General features: G+C 46.2%; 1 protein-coding gene across 1 annotated transcript in view; it reads left to right on the top strand.

Annotated features, from left to right (window-relative positions):
- Positions 1-19,085, top strand: part of LOC126482249 (putative odorant receptor 92a) — a 171,153-nt gene that overhangs the window by 52,299 nt on the left and 99,769 nt on the right. The window contains exon 3 of the mRNA XM_050106229.1: positions 6,505-6,732. Coding sequence (XP_049962186.1) covers positions 6,505-6,732 — 228 coding nt within the window. The remainder of the gene's footprint in view (positions 1-6,504; positions 6,733-19,085) is intronic.

Below are 19,085 nucleotides of genomic sequence, written 5' to 3'. Positions count from 1 at the left end.
CTAATCCTCCAGTCACAGGCGGGTTTAGCTGTGGCATGGTGTCTGAGCAAGGCTAGATTCTGCAGCCACAAGTGGGTTGAAATGCAGCTTGGTGGCTCAGTATAGTTTATTTGCCACTCACTATTTGGCTGGACCATGGCTTCTTGGGAGCTCAAAATTCCTCCACTAACTAGCAGGCCTGTCTGTGGCTCAGTAACTTGGCACAGCTGATCCTCCAGTCACAGGTGGGCTCAGCTGTGGTTTGGCGTCTCAGCAAGACTGTTTCTCCAGATAGAAGCATGCTGAACCAAAGCTTGGTGGCTCAGTATGGTTAATTCTCCACTCACTATTAGGCTGGACCATGGCTTCTTGGCAGCTCAGGTAATCCTCCATTAAATAGCAGGCCTGTCTGTGGCATGATAACGCGACACAGCTGATCCTCCAGTCACAAGCGGGCACACCTGCATCTTGGTGTTTCAGCAAGAGTGTTTCTGCATCCACAAGCAGGCTGAACCGCACTTTGGTGGCTCAGTATGGTTAATTGTCCACTCACTATTAGGCTGATCATGGCTTCTTGGCAGCCAGCTAATCCTACCTTAACAAGCAGGCCTGTCTGTCGCTCAGAAACTCGGCACGTCTGATCCACCAGTCACAAGCGGGCTCACCTGTGGCTTGGTGTCGCAGAAAGGCTAGGATCTGCAGCCACAAGCAGGCTGAGCTGCAGCTTGGTGGGTCAGTATGGTTAATTCTCCACTCACTATTTGGCTGGACCATGGCTTCTTGACAGCTCAACTAATACTTCATTAACTAGGAGGCCTGTTTGTGGCTCGGTAACTAAGCATGTCGCATCCTCCAGTCTCAGGCGGCGTCAGCTGCTGATTGGTGTCTCCCCAAGGCTATTTCTCCAGCCACAAGCTGGCTGAACTGCAGCTCAGTGGCTCAGTATGGTTAATTCTCCACTCACTATTAGGGTGGACCATGGCCTCTTGCAACTCAACTATTCCTCCATTAAGTAGCAGGCCTGTCTGTGGCTCAGTAGCTCAGCACGGCTGACCCTCCAGTCACAGGTGGGCTCAGATGAGGCTTCGTGACTCAACAAGTCTGTTTCTGCTGCCACAAGCTGGCTGAACCGCAGCTTGGTGGCTCAGTATGTTTAATTCTCCACTCACTATTAGGCTCACTTCTTCGGAGCTCAGCTAATCCTCCATTAACTAGCAGGCCTGTCTGTGGCTCAGTAACTCGGCATGGATGAACCTCCAGTGACACTTGGGCTCAGCTGCTGATTGGTGTCTCAGCAAGGCTGTTTCTGCAGCACAAGCAGTCTTAACTGCAGCTTGGATGCTGAGTGTGGTTAATTCTCCACTCACTATTAGGCTGGACCATGGCTTCTTGGCAGCACTGCTAATCCTCCATTAACTAGCAGGCCTGTCTGTGGCTCGGTAACTCGGAACGGCTGATCCACCAGTCACAGTAAGGGCTGAGCTGCGGTTTGGCGTCTCAGCAAGACTGTTTCTCGAGATACAAGCAGGCTGAACCAAAGCTTGGTGGCTCAGTATGGTTAATTCTCCACTCACTATTAGGCTGGACCATGGCTTCTTTGCAGCTCAGCTAATCCTCCATTATTTAGCAGGCCTGTCTGTGGCTTGATAACGCGGCATAGCTGATCCTCCAGTCACAGGCGGGCACACCTGCGTCTTGGTGTTTCAGCAAGAGTGTTTCTGCATCCACAAGCAGGCTGAACCGCACATTGGTGGCTCAGTATGGTTAATTATCTACTCACTATTAGGCTAGACCATGGCTTCTTGGCAGCCAGCTAATCCTACCTTAACAAGCAGGCCTGTCTGTCGCTCGGTAACTCGGCATGTCTGATCCACCAGTCACAGGCGGGCTCTGCTTTGTCTTGGTGTCGCAGAAAGGCTAGGGTCTGCAGCCACAAGCAGGCTGAACTGCAGCTTGGTGGCTCAGTATGGTTAATTCTCCACTCAATATTACAATGGACCATGGCTTTTTGGCAGCTCAGCTAATCCTCCATTAACTAGCAGGCCTGCCTGTGGCTCGGTAACTTGGCGTGGCTGAACCTCCAGTCACACTTGGTGTCTCAGGAATGCTGTGTCTCCAGTACAATCAGGCTGAACCGCAGCTCGGTGGCTCAGTTTTTTAATTCTCCACTCACTAGCAGGCTGTACCGTGACTTGGCGGCTCAGCATAGCTAGTCCTCCATTAACTAAAAGGCCAGTCTGTAGCTCAGTAACGCGACACAGCTGATCTTCCACTAAGAAGCGGGATCAGCTGCAGCTTGGTGTCTTAGCAATGCTATTTCTGCAGCCAGAAGCAGTCGGAACCGCAACTTTGTGGCTAAGTATGGTTAATTCTCCACTCACTAGCAGGCTAGACCATGGCGTCTTGGCAGCTCAGCTAATCCTCCATTAACTAGCAGGCCTGTCTGTTTCTCGGTATCTCGACACGGCTGATCCGCTAGTCACAGGCGAGCTCCGATGCGGCTTGGTGTTTCAGCAAGGCTATTTCTCCAGCCACAAGCAGGCTGAACCACAGCTTGATGGTTCAGTATGGTTAATTCTCCACTCACTAGCAGGCTAGACCATGGCGTCTTGGCAGCTCAGCTAATCCTCCATTAACTAGCAGGCCTGTCTGTGGATCGGTAAGTCAGCACGGCTGATCCTCCAATCACAGGCGGGCTCAGCTGCGGCTTGGTGTCTCAGCAAAGCTGTTTCTCCAGCCACAACCGTCTGAATCGCAGCTTGGTGGCTTGATGGACTTGCCGCAAATCCAGCAGATGCTGCCGACTAGCGTCAGTTTGCTTGAGACTCAGCACGCTCAGTGAGGTTTGGCACAGGGCGAGGCCACTCGGTATTCTAGTTCGTTTGTTTGGCCGCCTTTACGTCTTCACTTGCCGGAAGTCCAACACATCTTTTGCCACTAGTAGTGATTTTAAAATAAAATGTAGTTTCTGTTTCAGATCTTTTCTATCGGTAGAATATCATAGAAACGAAAGATTTACAGGTAGTGCGTTTGAGTTTCTATTGCGCTTTGTAGTTAAAGACCATATGTTAATACTTGCTATGTTTCATATATGAACTGAAAGACACATTCATGTGAGCTATTATGGAGCTAGGAACTGGGAGCAGAAAGATGGTGAGCTTAAATAAAGCAGTGTTTGGAAATTACTATTTATTTACCACAGAGGCCAAACTTTAAATTTACAAAAACAAGCAGTATTTATTCGCTCCAGAGTACAAGTTGAAGAAATTATGTTCTGGTAACTATAGCATACGCTTTGCAGAATATTTAAACATTGTAATACGCAGCAACAGCTATCTAACATTTAAAAAACAACACACACGTCTGTGAAGCAGATAGAGGGGACTGTTTCATCACTGATTGTTACAACCCATCGATAACGGAATTGACAGAAAAAATTTAAAAAACTATGTACACGGGCGTGAAGCAGCCTCACTAATATACACAATCACAGAAACTGAAGAACTGAAAATAACGTACACGCCTGTGTAGCAGGCTGAGTAGACTGCAGTAACTGAATACGTCACTTCCAGATTACAAGACTGAGTGTTGACAAGACGCAGGCGTCACCAGCTAGATCTATGAGCGAGTAAATGCCAGGCAAGAGAAGGCCGTCGAGCACATGATGTAGGGAAATACAGCGACTGACTAGATTCTGAGCGACATCTGAGACAGTTGCTCGATTCAGTACGTATTCTGAAACATATACACAGATTACAAATTAAATTTGCATACCAAATAAAAGACAGGCAGTATGCGGGTCCCCAAACACAACACAGACATTTGGGGCATGCAATTGAGTCCTTTTACCCGCAAGTACTTAAAACAAAAATATAAAAGGTACTTAAATTAAGCGAATAGCAAACATTAACATCTTAGTTTTAGAAAATACCAGTCCGTAAAGTGCGAAGTGAAAACAACGTTTCGAATTTGATAACTCCTTACAGTTAAATAAATATTTGAGTTAGACTGGATTTTATCGCCATGTTCTAATTTGCACTGATGACATAGTGCAAACCGGGACCAGTAGAGTCATCTGAAGTGGACAAGAAATAGTAGTCACCATTATCATTTCTATATAACCAAGTGCTGCACGGATATTGTTAACACCGCTACTACATAAAGCCATGACTAATACGACTGTGGTATTAATCCTCCGAAAACATGTCCAATGTTTTACAAAATGTTGACGCATAAATGAACACTGAAAATACCAGAAGAATAATCGGATAATACTTCCGAACACTGAAAATCTTGGAAGCGGGTGAGAGGAACGAAGAAGCGGCACCTCGGAAACCACGCAGGCTGAGTTATTTCCGAGGATCTTCACTCGGAAGCTTACCATTGTATGAGTATAGGTTTTTCCTCGCAAACGTTCAGTGCTGGACGACAAAAGACTAAAGTATGGTTGGTCGGCGTTCGGAAGAATCTGTAGAGAGGAAGAATATTCCGTGGTTTCGGGAATATGATTCGTTTTCAGAATTACGATGGTGGGGAGCCAAGCCTTGCTGGGAAGCCAGCAGTAGAGAGACGAGGTCTTCCGTTGTGAGCGCCCGTGAGTGACTGTCGCGCGGTAGCAGCCTTGTTGGTACAGATGGACTTGCTGTCTTTGCTCTCAGGAGAGTTTATAGTTAGAACAGTTAGGCACTGTACTGTTGCGAACATTACGATCCCCGGTTGGAAGTCGTCGTTTAGTACGCAGTGTTCAGTAAGTGAGAGCACTTCCTATACTTACGTTGAGATGGTATCTGAACTCCATCCTTGTGGTCGGGAGTTAGCATTTCTCGTCTGTAGAACACAGAGAGAAGAAGACAGTATTAGAGTATATTAGTCAGAGGACCGCCTTCTGCCGTCTTAGTGTTTCAAAGAGTTTATTTGTGACTGGAGTTCTTCCATCGTCGCCCGCATCTCGTGGTCGTGCGGTAGCGTTCTCGCTTCCCACGCCCGGGTTCCCGGGTTCGATTCCCGGCGGGGTCAGGGATTTTCTCTGCCTCGTGATGGCTGGGTGTTGTGTGATGTCCTTAGGTTCGTTAGGTTTAAGTAGTTCTAAGTTCTAGGGGACTGATGACCATAGATGTTAAGTCCCATAGTGCTCAGAGCCATTTGAACCATTTTTTTTTCTTCCATCGTCGCAGACGAGAACGAGAACCATAGCTTCGACACACCGGACGCAGTACATACGGTGATATCGCAGATTGCTTCGGCTTGTTAGGGCTATAAAAGCGAAACAGTTGTGATCACGCTAGTTTATTTCCACTAAGGTTCCGCACCACCGTAGAACATCTTTGAAAGTAGTGTCTTCTAGTGGTTGGTACAAATATGATGTCAGTCATTTCGCGTTATTCATATTAGACCGCGCAGTCATAATAAGGGGCAGCGTTGGGCAATTGATCAGTAATTTTACTTAGAAAATGTAAACTTAGTGATATAAAGGTTTTTTTTAATCTACTATAAATATATAAGCAGGAACCACTTTTATCATTTAGTAGTATTAGTCGCCTTCATCATTCATTTATGTTTCGATTGTAATGTATAGAATTAAGAGATCCTAAGATCTACTTCAGGGGGTAGTCAGACAGGCCAAATCTTCATTTTAGCGTTTATTATTTTCCGTTGCGCACATGCATTTTTACACCCGCCTGTAGTAGCATCTTGGAAGTGAACGAGGGACGCTGCACTGCAGCTTCCGGAAAGTTGACAATTTGTGTCGGATGGAAAGCGTGCCCAGATGGCTGAGGCGGTTAAGGCAACCGTTCTAGAGAAGCACAGCCTCTGGGTTCGAGTCCCGTTCCAGCACTAATGTTCAGCTTCCGCCATTGCATCACCACATCGCCCCGTGTGGCTGAAAGTCGCTGGTTTTTCGACCCATCCACTCCCTTTCCTTCCCCATCGTCTATTTCGTATATAGTCCTGGTAGTTGTAGTGTGGAAATGTTCATATCCAGTCTGTCACAAGACAACATGTCTGAGTTTATAAAATCATCATCGCGTAATCTGATGTGAACAGCGTCTCGAAGGCTCCAAGTATAGAAAGGAAATGTGCTGTTACGGCTACCCATTGTGCACTAGCGAAACTCGGCGTCAAGCCACCTGATTACTGGACATTACTCCGTGTTCAGACCGCAGGTGTACTGTATAAGCAAAGGTGTCAGCCCCTACCACACGCTGATGACTTGCAACTCGTGAAGTGATAAATAATACGAAAAACGCTTCTAACAGTCAGCTGTCAAGTGTACAAAAGTGTTGGTGATCAATTTAAAAAAATACTTTTTTTTAATAAAAAATGGTTTTTTGTAATGGTAACGCATCCACTTCTTCTCACAGTCTCTATGACTATGTCGTAGAGAAATAGTCTGAACAATTTGTCTCTAGCCTTTACAGTTTCGAGACAAACTAGTCACTATAATTCGGCAAGGTCTATAGCGCAGACTATGACGACCACAGACTAACGCCCTGTTTTTTTCCGAGTCGTGCACTGGGCCAGCAGGTGGTGGACCTGCGATGGCCGTGCCTGCTGCTGCGCGCCATCGGCCTGTGGGCGCCGGAGCAGGGCTGCCTCCGCCGGCTCTACTCGGCCTACACGCTGTGGTCGCTGCTGCAGCTGGTGGCGAGCGTCGCGGGGCAGTTGGCAGGCCTGCGCGGCCACTGGGACCACCTGCCCACAGTCGCCACCTCCGTCTGCCTCGTCGTCACCTCCGTCTGCACTTTGTTCAAGGTACGAGGCGGCCACGGCGGCGCTACGGGTACGAAAGCGGAATGTTTGTCGAGAAGAACAGCGCGTGCTCACTCTGTTCTGTAGTGCTAGTTTGTAAGCACAATAAAGCGACTTAAAACTTTCCCGGTATACAGATTGTTCCATGGAAATCAGCGAGGGCTGTCGGATGTCTGCAGCTTGCTGCCACGATACGTTGGCACAAAGTGTTCAGGCCATCTTCACTTGAATACTGAAGGATATGCGTGCTCCCAGCTCCCAACTGTCTCCCCTGGTGGCTAACATTTCTATGACGACCGAGCACTCGCCTCAGCTATTTTAAAAACAACAGTATTTCGCCGATACGGTTACGACTTTTTTATACTTTGGCCTCACGGTTTTGACAGTATCCGAGAGTTCCTTCGACATCCGAACTCCATAAAATTTAGTGTCGATATGGAGAAAGATGGTTTCTTGTCATCTTTAGATGTCTTGGTGCGACGAGCGAGCGATGGTAAACTTGAGCACTCACTGTTCCTAAAGTCCACTCCTACAGACCTGTGTTTACAAGCTACTGGTATCCACCACCTGCCTCAAACGACTGGGGTTCTGATGATCTTAATCTGCTGATGCCACACCATCTCGGACGCCAATAATGTGCAAATGGCATTGCAACACTTGCAAACTCTGTTCCTGAGCACTGCAAGTACAGGACCCTTATAGATACACAAACGATGGGACAAGGAAGAAAATGAGACCACCAAGCCGGCCGGAGTGGCCGTGCGGTTCTAGGCGCTACAGTCCGGAACCGAGCGACCGCTGCGGTCGCAAGTTCGAATTCTGCCTCGGGCATGGATGTGTGTGATGTTCTTAGGTTAGTTAGGATTAATTAGCTCTAAGTTCTAGGCGACTGATGACCTCAAAAGTTAAGTCGCGTAGTGCTCAGAGCCATTTGAACCATTTTTTTGAGACCATCAAAATGACTGTTTATCCACGATATATTGGAAATGTTGCAGCGGAAGTAGGCAGAAACTTAAGAAGACATAAAATTAAAGCAATCTTTCGTTCTCCTTCCAAAATCTCTGTGCTATCGGGACCTGTTAAAGACGACGTATAGTTGCGCAAGGCACCTGTTTGCAGGGTACCGTGTGAATGCGGCAAATCTTATACTGGGCGAGAGACGCGCTCTGAGCGGCACCGCATCACACGTATGACACCAGCGGACCACACCCTTTCACCAAATAACTAAATCCGCAATAGCCGCACACTGCATTTCCACTGGACGTTTGATGAATTGTGGCCCATATGTCAAACTTTTTGGAGCTCCAGGTCAATGCGTGAAATCTCGTCATAGAAAAACTTTGTGCACTGCGTGGCCGGCGTCATTTGCAACCACACGAAGAGAATCAATGAGGCGAGTTTCCGTCGCGGAGGGCTCACCGCTCAGACTTTAAGTGGCAGAACCGCATGCGCCCAAGCAGTTCGAACGCGACGCCGACTGGATACAGCGCGCGGGTGCCAGCGGGATGTTAAATACGTCAGTTCAGTGCATTTCACTCAACGCTGACAAAACTACAGGCATTTACATTACGAAGAAAAATCCTATCCTCCGGAACGACATCGTCATTCCTCGGTCTACGGATACGAAGTACCTCGGGATTCATATTGATCAGAAGCTCCTTTTCCACCATCATGTCCGACGAAAAGGGCTCAAAGTAACAAGAACTATCTACCCGTTATTCATATGGATCACAAAGTACTTTTCCATCATCATGTCCAACATAAACGGCCTTAAAGCAACAAGAGCTACTACCTCTTTTTCATTAGTAGAAACCTGCGGAGGGTCAGTAAAACATGCTTCTACAAGACTGTTATACTTCGATCACTTACATACGGAAGCACAGCATGGGAGACCACTGTCAAGATGCGAATAAGAATTCTACAACGTATCCGAAATAAGGTCCTTCGTTGGAGCCTATAGGCTAATCATCTTATTAGGATGACTACTGTCCACAATGAAACCGAGATGCCGCTCCTGAAGACGACTGCCAGAGACTTAGCCCACCTGCACGATACGAAAGTCGGCGCCGTTTGAGGTACAGGTTGCAGAGAGTGGAGACACTGACCGTTGATTGATTTTGTTATCCGGTCGAGCTCATCATACTGGAGAAGTCGGATATTGGCCACGGTTAACTCAAATGAAGACCACACCAGCAACCGAGACAAACAACATTTTCCCATAGGATTTGAGCTGATACTGTCAGAGAGCACGGACCTTCAACGTGAATGATTCAGTAAACAAAAGAATCGAGAAACCCTTACAACCAGCCTCATCAATCCACTCCGACCAGTTTCGCTGGTGGTTCTGTACATCAAATATCATCACAAATGAAAAGAAAGACATTTTCTCACCCGAACATGGGCGGAAGACTCTGCACCGAAATATTGTGTGAGCAGGTTGCAAACATCTGGCATTTCTTTTTGTAGGAAAAGAAGTGAAGCTGAATGCCGATTGGCTGCTGCCTGCTTTAAGAGAGCACTCGACTACACGTCACACGCCTTACGCCCCACTGTCTGGCGGTACTGTGGCGAGAACACGTAGTCAGTCTGCTGTTCCTTAAAGTATACGAGGACTTTTGTTTCTTCAGTCTTCAACAGTGCCAGACACCGAGGCGGCAGGCACAGTGGCGCCCTAACCGTGGCGGTTCGAGTGCTCGCTGTTGACGAACTAAAACGTGCGAACGTCTCGTGGTTGACGTACGTGCCTGGACCGCCAGGGACACTGGTGGACATACGGCTGAATCTCTGCGGGACGATCAGTGTGTGTGTGTGTGTGTGTGTGTGTGTGTGTGTGTGTGTGCAGAGTATTTCTAGGCGATACGCGGATGGCGTTGGCTGCTGGTCAAAGAATTTTCGTATTTAGTTACTTTCGCTCTATAACTCGCTATTTATGAAAGCAAGCTGTTTTAAGTAACGGAACGTTGAAGTTTAATGAAAACGTGTCGTTTTTGTTAGGATTTGTCATAATTAAAAGTCAGTTACTAACATTTCGGCGACTAAAGCATTTATAAGACTGTAGTATAAAATACATGGTCACTGATTGCTGTGCAGTTGGTAGAGGAGCCACGTTATGGAACACAGGGTGGAACTAAATCGACAGATATGTAGTTGATATGAGAACTACCACAGGGAAGTGTGATAGAACCGCTGCTGTTTAAAATATATATAAATGATCTACTAGAAAGCGTCGGATGCTCTTTAAGGCTATTCGCAGATCATGCACTTGTCTATACTTAGGTTGCAACACCAGAAGATAGTATAAATTTGCAGAACGATCTGCAGACAATTGATGAATGGTGCAGGCTCTGGCAGTTGACCCTGAACCTAAATAAATGTAACACATTGCGAATACACAGGAAAAGAAATCCACTACTGTACAGCTGCACTACTGATGACAAACAGCTGGAGACACTGTCTGCCGTAAAGTATCTAGGCTTAACTATTCAGAGCGACCTTAACTGGGACGACCACAAGATGCAGATAGTGGGGAAAGCAGACACCAGACTCAGATTCATCGGAAGAATCTTAAGGAAATGTTACTCATCCACAAAAGAAGTGGCTTACAAGGCGCTGGTTCGCCAGATTCTTGAATGCTGTTCATCCATCTGTGATCCCTATCAGGTAGGACTGATAGAGGAGATAGAGAAGATGCAATGAAGAGCGGTGTGTTTCGTCACAGGATCCTCGATAGTAGGGGGACAAGGGGGACATCGCCCCTAGGGGGACATCGCCCCAAAGTAGGTCACCCCAGACCAGGACGTCACCCCAAAATAGGTCACCCCAGATGAAGTCCGTGACGTCACTGATGACACAAGTGCCACACCCCCTGACGCACCCACCTGGAGGGAAGTTTCAATTTTGGCGGGAAAGTGCCATGGCCCCCTCCCAGGTGAGAAGTTCAATTCCAACAGGATAATGCATCACACCACAGTTATCTCTAGTAACATAAGAAAATTGTGGGAAGATAGCTCACTTGGCCTACCTCCACTAACCTGTCACCCAACAACGTCTTCTTCCTATGAACTCGCGCCAAGTAAATTCAAACTTGGTGGTGAGCAAAGGTCAATTCGCATATCTCTAGTAAGCTAAGAATATGGCGGGAAGATAGGTCACTTGGCCTATTTCCACTAACCTAAGTCACCCGACCACCACTTCTTCCCATGAGCTCGCGCTAAGTATGAATTTTGGTGGTAAACAAAGGTCAATTCGTGAATCTTTACTAAGCTAAGAAAGTCACTTGGCCTACCTCCACTATCCTAAGTCAGCCGACCGCCACTTCTTTCTATGAACTGTTCGGAAGTCTGAATTTTGGTGTATATCTACTACTACTAACAAAATGTTGGGAAAGAAAGGTCACTTGAACTAACCTGACTATTTCTTTCTAGGAACTGGAGGGGGGAGGGGAGGTGGGAGAGGAAATGAAGTCATTCTTTCATGCAGTACAGCCATCCAGTGTGTGTGCTCACCACGAGCTCCAGACTCCAACTGACTTAGTACACACTACCACCAACAGAGGGCGCTATCGTCCGTTGTGTGACGTAATCTGATGACGCGACTACCGTTATTCAAGATGACGATATACATTATATTCACTATGTGGTTTGGTACACAGAGGGCGCTGTCGTGGCGTCAGCTGACGACACGAGTACCGTTATTCAAGATGGTAGCAAGCACTGTGTTCGCCACGTGGTCTAGGACACAGCCAGAGCACACTCCCATTACATAATCCAAGATCGTCCAAAGTTCCCAAGGCAGATCACTGTGTAAAAAATAAGAACCAAGTCGAACTCTCTGAAATTCGATAGCGTCCCACAAATACTAAATGTTTGCTTTCTTGATGTCTCCATAGAAAAATTCATCCCCTACGATAAACTCTCTACCAAAATAGCCCAGAATTTCATCTTTTCTGCTGCACACTATTCCTAAATACTAAAAAATTCTCTATTTCATCAACTCAAGACTTTATAAATCATTTGCTTCAGCGTTCACGAAGCTAAAGTAAATCTAACAAACACTTGTCTTAATACCAGCAGCCTAGAACTGCATCTATATAGCATTCACGTACGAAAAAATCACTAAGCTCACAGACTTTGAGCGAGATTCAATTAATCCTTGATCAAGAATATGTCTAATTGCATCCTCCTCAGACGAGTATGTAATACTCACTCATAATGACTTCAGATTCAAAGGGTGAATTCAGTATCATACAGTGTGTATTCGAAATAGCCTCTTCACTCATAGTATGAATTTTTTAGCTGTAATTTGATAAATAATCATAGGCTCAGTTGTCCTCAAGGTCCTGGAAGCATATAACTAGTTCAGCTTTCAGTCACTAGGAGTGCTAGCGAACTCACCCCCCCGCCCTACCCCCAAAATGCTCAGCACCCATTGGTTCACACTGAGATCACGTGATACTACATCATCACATCTATATAAGGAACCGCTCCGCTGTAGGCGCATCTGCAAGTGACTGCGGACTAATTGACGGTGGGGCAAGTCCACCTGTGCTACGCTCCAACTGCACCTGCTCCAATCCAGGGCTTCTCTGACCGCGAAGCGGCTACCGCTGCTGCCGCCGCCCCCGCCGCCGCCGCCGCCGCCGCCACCGCCGCTCAGGGCCCCCACGCTGCCCCGGCTGCTGCGGCTGCCACAGCATCGCTCTACCATTCATAGGCCTCCCTCGCACAGCGGCTCGGTTCAACAGCGTCTCCTGCACCGTCACACGAGGAACGGCGCCCGCCCGTTTCCACCTCGCCAGCCACATCAAATTGTTCTAGCATTAGTAGTAGAGAAGATCCTATGGCTCGTGGCAGTTCTCTCGCCCGTCCTTTTGGTGAAGGACATCAGGTCAGTGACACCATACCGCAGTTGCAGTACTCGGTGATTGCCGACGCCTTTCAGGAGCGAATCTTGTTCTCGAGGATCGAAAACTCGGCAGGATGGTACCGCGATCCTGTAGGATTTCAAAGCGCATGCCTTCCTGTCGTGGAAACACAGCTCCTCAAGGTAGTCAATGATCAGTGCCATCCCACCATTAAATGCATTGCTGTGCTTTGCATTGAATTATCGCACCCGCCAAAAGTTGAGTCTGGCGTTGGAGAGACGATTATCCATTATCTTTGGGGGGAAAATGGCGTGATAACGCGGAGCACATCAATCGCCGAGTGGTTTCGTAAATCCACCTCGAGTGCTGCTATACCGGTCCGGTTTTCCGAGATGTAAGTCAGAGGGTCAAGCTAAAACACTCAGCCGAATTCTGCACCTGGACATCCATATACATGTCTACGATCCGGTAAATGGAGCGTCTAGTTATATCAAGCTCTCTGAAGATAGAGCTAACATTGTCCAAAATAGAAAAGATCAGGCTTGTTTTGCATGGTCAATCCTGGCTTGCAAAAGAAAGTATAATCGAAGGGATCGTCCTGAGCGTCCCAGTACATACGATGTGGGTGATAATATTCATTCGTGTTATAACTTTAATGGTATAGAGTTCCACGTCAACATCCAGGACATACCTAAATTTGAGGCCCAGAATACCGGCGTATCTGTTCATGTTTATGGCCTGGAGAAGAAAAGCAAGTCAGATGAGCAAGACAAGCACATCGTCGTCGGCCTCCTTCATTTCTCAAAATTTGCCGGTGAGCGAGAGCTGCATGTGAACATGCACATTCTCTGAAGGTGATAATTATCACTATGTCTGGATCAAGAACATGTCCCGCCTCCTTTGTTTCCAGTTAAGTGACAAACGGTGCAAAAAGCATATTTGTTTAAGGTGCCTCAACTACTTCTCCTCAGACAAGTTATTAGCTACACATCTAGCAGACTGCGCTTCCAAGGATCCGGTACGTGGTATTATGACTACTGAGGAAAACAAATTCATCAAGCTTAAGAATGTTCACCACCAGGAGCGATGTCCATTTGTAGTATATGCCGATTTTAAATGCCTCTTCGCTCCTGTGACCCACTGTGAAGGCGACCCTACAACCTCACACACCACCTTTACAGAGAAACACGCACCATATGCGGCAGCGTACCAAATTGTATCGTCATATGACTCCACTCTTAACGGATACAAATCTTACGTCGGGATAATCCTGCGGTTTGATTGCTCTCTGAGCTTGAAAAGTATTTACAGGCGGTTGATAAGCTTTACAGCGGCAACGTTCCCATGACCAAATCGAAGGAGAATGAAGATCTGTATAATAACGCCACTGATTGTCATGTTTGCGGGCTGCTATTAGACAGAAAAGCGGAAACTCCTCGTAGGGACCACTGTAATCTTACAGGTAAGTTCCGTGGTGCAGCTCACAATTTGAACTACCAGTTACCTATACACATACCCGTTTTCTTCCACACTTTAAGTGGGTATGAAGCCCACTTTCTAGTTGAGCACTTGGCTGATTTCGGTTTGGAGAAAGATCAGGCGAGTGTCCTACCTGACAGCGTCGAGAAGTATATTTCATTCTCCAAACTAATGACGCCAAGAATTACGCTCCGCTTGCTTGATACGCTACGTTTTATGCAGACACCACTCCAGAAACTTGTTGAAACTCTACCTCTAGGGGATATGCATATCACTCGAGCTGCATTTCCCGATGAGGAAAAGTTTCAGCTTGTGCCTAGGAAGGCAGTTTTCCCATATGAGTATGTGGTAGTATGGAGAAACGCAACAAAACCAGGCTACCCGTCATAACTGCATTCTCCAGCAACCTCACAGGCGACGCCATAAAGAATGCAGAGTATGAGCATGCCACGAATGTCTGGCGGGAATTCAATATTCTTCAGGAGAGTACGCACGGCTTTACATGGACACAGACGTGCGTTTGCTTGCAGACGTTTTCGACAAGTTCCAAAGTCTGACTACATATTCTCTGGGTCCCGCCTTTTATTACACAGCACCTGGGTTGTCTTGGGACGCATTGCTCAAGAAAACGAAGTGTAGCATCGAACTATTGGCTGATCCTGACATGCTTCTTTTCTTTGAGCGAGGGATCCATGGGGGACTTTGTCAATGTGTCCATAGGCACGCAAAAGCAAACAACCCGCGGATGGGTGACAGGTTCTGACTGGAGTTTACCTGAGAGCCCGCGGCCCACGAAACTTCAGCCGGAGTGAGGAAGCACGCTTCTGACGTTTGAGCTAAGTACAGCTATTGCCATATTACACGGGTACCGTTTATTTTACATTTTATGCGAGTCTTTTGTCCTTTTTGGCGTTCCGTATTAATGTTGGACCATGCCTCTTTCGGCAGTTTGCAGTTTCCAAAGAAGGCGTGGTTATCCCTGCCGAAACTTAGATCAACATCCGGTTTCTGTCCGCGGCTCGTGGTCTTGCGGTAACGTTCTCACTTCCCGCGCACGGGATCACGGGTTCGATTCCCGGCAGGGTCAGGGATTTTCTCTGCCTCCAGACGACTGGGTGTTGTGTGTCTTTCATCATCATTTCATCCTCATTCACTCGCAAGTCGCCATAGTGGCGTTAAAGAACTCGTCGAGTGGCGGCCGGACCGCCCCGCGAGGGGTCTCCTGGCCACCAATGCCATACGCTCATTATTATCGGGTTTCTGTTTGTAATCGAGGTGGACTCTTTATAATCATCAAATATGATGAATCTAGGTATCTCTAGATGGCTGGAGGTTTTAATAGCCCATATTTGTCTGCTTGTCATCGGTAACACTGGGTACTCGAAAATCTCCCATGAGCGAAATGTCAGTGGCAGAAATGTACCCGAATTCAGGACTTTTAAAAGCTTCAAACACTCCTCGTCGGATACACTGGTGTGAGGCATTTTCCATATTATCTTGCTGATAGTGATCATATTCTCCTCTTGAGCTTCCAGAATGTATGAGTTATTGTCCGTCGCACTCTGCCTCGCAGTGCATTCATAACTTAGTGTGGGCGCTAATGACCACTGTAGTTGTGCGCCCTAAAACCACAAAAAAAAAAAAAAAAAAAAAAATGTACACTAGAATGAGTTCCTGTTTAGCGTTCATAACAATGTGTCTCATATCCTCAAAGTAGCCCATAAGCATTTTTAGAGGTATGCATGCAGTAAATCGCTTGTACTCTGCAACTTTTCTATCCTTTGGATCGCCTATGAACCATCCTGCATTTTCTAAACTATGCAAATCTGCTGGTGATGCTGAGACATATGTTTTAAGGGTTGATGTTATGCTGACATTGCGTGTACGTTCGATCTCAGACCCACTGAGTTCTTAGCATATCTCTTGGAACAGGAATGCTAAAGCGTTACGTGTCGGCTTGGATCCCAGTGTATTGCTGCCGTCAGTTTTCTTGAATGATCCCTCTAGATATATGAACCTCTTGCATGGAAGCGTGAGTGCGTCTTGGTGCTGGATGCAATCCTGATTTCATCGTTCTTGTTTAACGTGGTTGAAGCGTAAGGTTTATGAGAGAAGTATTCCTGACGTATAATTCTCTGATCATGGGCTGGTTATATTGAGTGAGGACGTTACTGCACGGCTTCAGGCCAACTGCTTTAAGAAACTCGTAGTTCGCACGTGTTATCACTTTGCTGTTCGGTAGCCAAATGGCACGCTGTAGATTGCGTGCACTTGTTTTATACCGTACGCCCATCCTGCCTTAGATGTAATCGTACAATGATTTGAAATCCTCACCATAAAAGTCAACAAGTTGATTATACTGGTCAACAATACGCAGCTACGAAAAGCCCATTGTCTGAGCTGTCAATGGAGGGTATATTGCATTGGCAGGGGTCCTAATAATCTTATACAGCGTTGCAACTGAGGGGAAGAATCCGTAAATACTGTGAATCAGATTATCGTTGAGATAAGTGTTCGTTGCAATGTTACACTCGACACGGATTGTGCTGATCGGGAGCATGTCCACTGTCTAACCTGACTTCTAAAATTTACTTGGATCCTTTTTCAAAATCTGTCCGTTTGTGAAACCCAGCAGGCGCCCTATCGAACCTTTCTGGTTAAAGTGAATCGTTGCATTTACAGTCCTTATTTCAGATTTAAGTGTATTGATGTTTGCACATAGTTTAATATCTTTCCGGACTGTTTTAAGACATCGTTTAAATCGTCGATATCGTATGCAGCCGGTTCTATTTCCACAATATCTTTTTCACCATTAATATCCAGATGCAGTTTATTGTTAGTCTCAGTGATATTTTGGATGCTGTTGTACGTCTCCAGTCCAATCAATGCAATACTCCATTCACCAGAGCTCAAATCAATTGCGGAGAAGTAATCTGCATGCAGTACAGATGATCGTTCTTTTAACGTCAAAGTGTACGACATTGCATCTGAACCTCAACTGATGAATGAGTGTTTAAATCTCCTCCTTATATAGCATGCTTCTTCTTCTTTGTGAACGTCAAGAGAAACATGATGCATAGATATCCGCAGAGATGTGTATTAAACTCCTGATAGCGTCGATAATTGTAGAGCACATGCCTTCTGTGAGTGAAGTATTGTTGTAATTTTTCTGCTGGTTGCGGGTAATCAAATGCGTCGAAATAGTAGGGCATCTAAATTCACAATACTGCATTCACCAGTCTTCGGTAACGTATCCCGCATTAACACACCACGGAATCTTGGTATCTTTATCTCTAACAAACTTAAGAAGATCTGTATTTGTGATCGATCTTGTAGTACCGCTAATGTTTTCTTTTTTTTTTTTTTTTTATTTATGAATAGACCAAGCCCTTTCCTGTATGGTTTCAAGTATAGTCCTTTTCCAATGGCTGCGGCTTCCATCATGCGGTTATGTCTTCTCGCCTCGTCTAACTGTGCTTGGGAGTTTTGCACGTTCTTGACCGTTCGAGCAATAGCTGCAACACCACCAGTGAGGGAACCTACCACCGAGAGCGCGGAGAGGGCCGGGATGAGAAATGGAATTAAACCGCCGGATGTCTTGGGTATTGGTAGAACTCAAAGTGCTTTAACCGATTCTCTTCTTCTTCTTCCCGCATCTTTCTGCTTCAGTGCGTTTTCAGTTGCATACATCGCTGTCAGGATACAGTACTTCAAACACCCCTGCTTCCCGCCCTTCTTGTTTGGTGCACAAGTTGCAGCATTCATAACTCGTTTTAAATTCATCACTCCTAAATCCAACTTAATGTTTCCATGCATGGTTTTATCAACTGCAAATGTTGCGATGCGTTGACCTATACCAATATCCTTTCTTCTCCTTATCGCCTTAGCATTATCAGCTAAAATCCTATCTGCAATGTGACGACTTGATAGATCTTTATTTGCAGTGTATGCAATGTCGTGCTCCATACACGCTTCGTCGAGCAGATAACCCCCTTATCACCTCGCGCCAAGCGTTTCTGAAGCTTTGTCCCAGGTGCGCAGTTGCTATACCCAGGGATGTGTTACTCCACTGGCAGTTTGTCTAGAATACCACCACCTCCTCCAATCCGTCTCCTAGCACTCATGTTACGCTAATGTGGTGGTTGTGGACAATGAACGCCCATTATATAGCAAATCTTCTGGCATCAATCCAACTGTTTTGTGTAACAGGAAAACCAAGCCATTTGACTTGTGCTTTATTTCCGCGACCTCTTATGACTCTCTCCACGAGAAAAATATCCGGTTCTGAGCTTTTCTGCATCTCCTCGGTGTAGAAGCAGCCTGAAATTTCTTCACCTTTACTATCCTTCAATATACAAGTTCTAGGTCTCGTTCGTTGCACCTTTGAAACTGTAAATATCTCAGCTGACCAGTTCGGTAGGTACGATTTCTCAAATGCCGTCTTGTGTTTTGAGATACGCACCAAATCACCTACATTAAATTTCTGTTTGCGTTGATCCAGCATCAACGCGATATTACACGGTATCCATGAGTCCATTGTCACAAACAACGATTGATCTCATTTTTATTGTGCTATGTTTCGTTCGATTGTACTGAGCAATTATTTCTGGGAGGACATCTGTCCAGTTGCATGAGCCGCGAAGGTTAAAACGCATCCACATTCGACCTTTTATTGTTCTGCTCAGGCGCTACACAATACTTGCCTTCAGGTGAGTGAATGTCGAGTAGTGATGTATTCCGTACCGCTGCATCACGGTCTTGAAATACCTATTGTAGAACTCCCCACGGTGATCGGTTTGAAGGTTGTCTTGGCTTCGATTCGTTCCTGTCTGTAGCAAACGCCAAAAACATCGGCAACATTTCGACCCGTTTTTGTTTTGACAGATAATGTTCAAGCAAATTTGGAGTATTTATCAATAACCATTAAAATATATTTGAATCCATTATGCTCATGAATATTCCCTCATATCTACAAGATCAGCTTGTCACAAGTCATCCAACCCTTTAATCATAA

The sequence above is a fragment of the Schistocerca serialis genome, chromosome 5 (assembly GCF_023864345.2).
Source record: "Schistocerca serialis cubense isolate TAMUIC-IGC-003099 chromosome 5, iqSchSeri2.2, whole genome shotgun sequence".
NCBI lineage: Eukaryota > Metazoa > Arthropoda > Insecta > Orthoptera > Acrididae > Schistocerca > Schistocerca serialis.
This window is presented reverse-complemented; position numbering and strand designations above follow the sequence as displayed.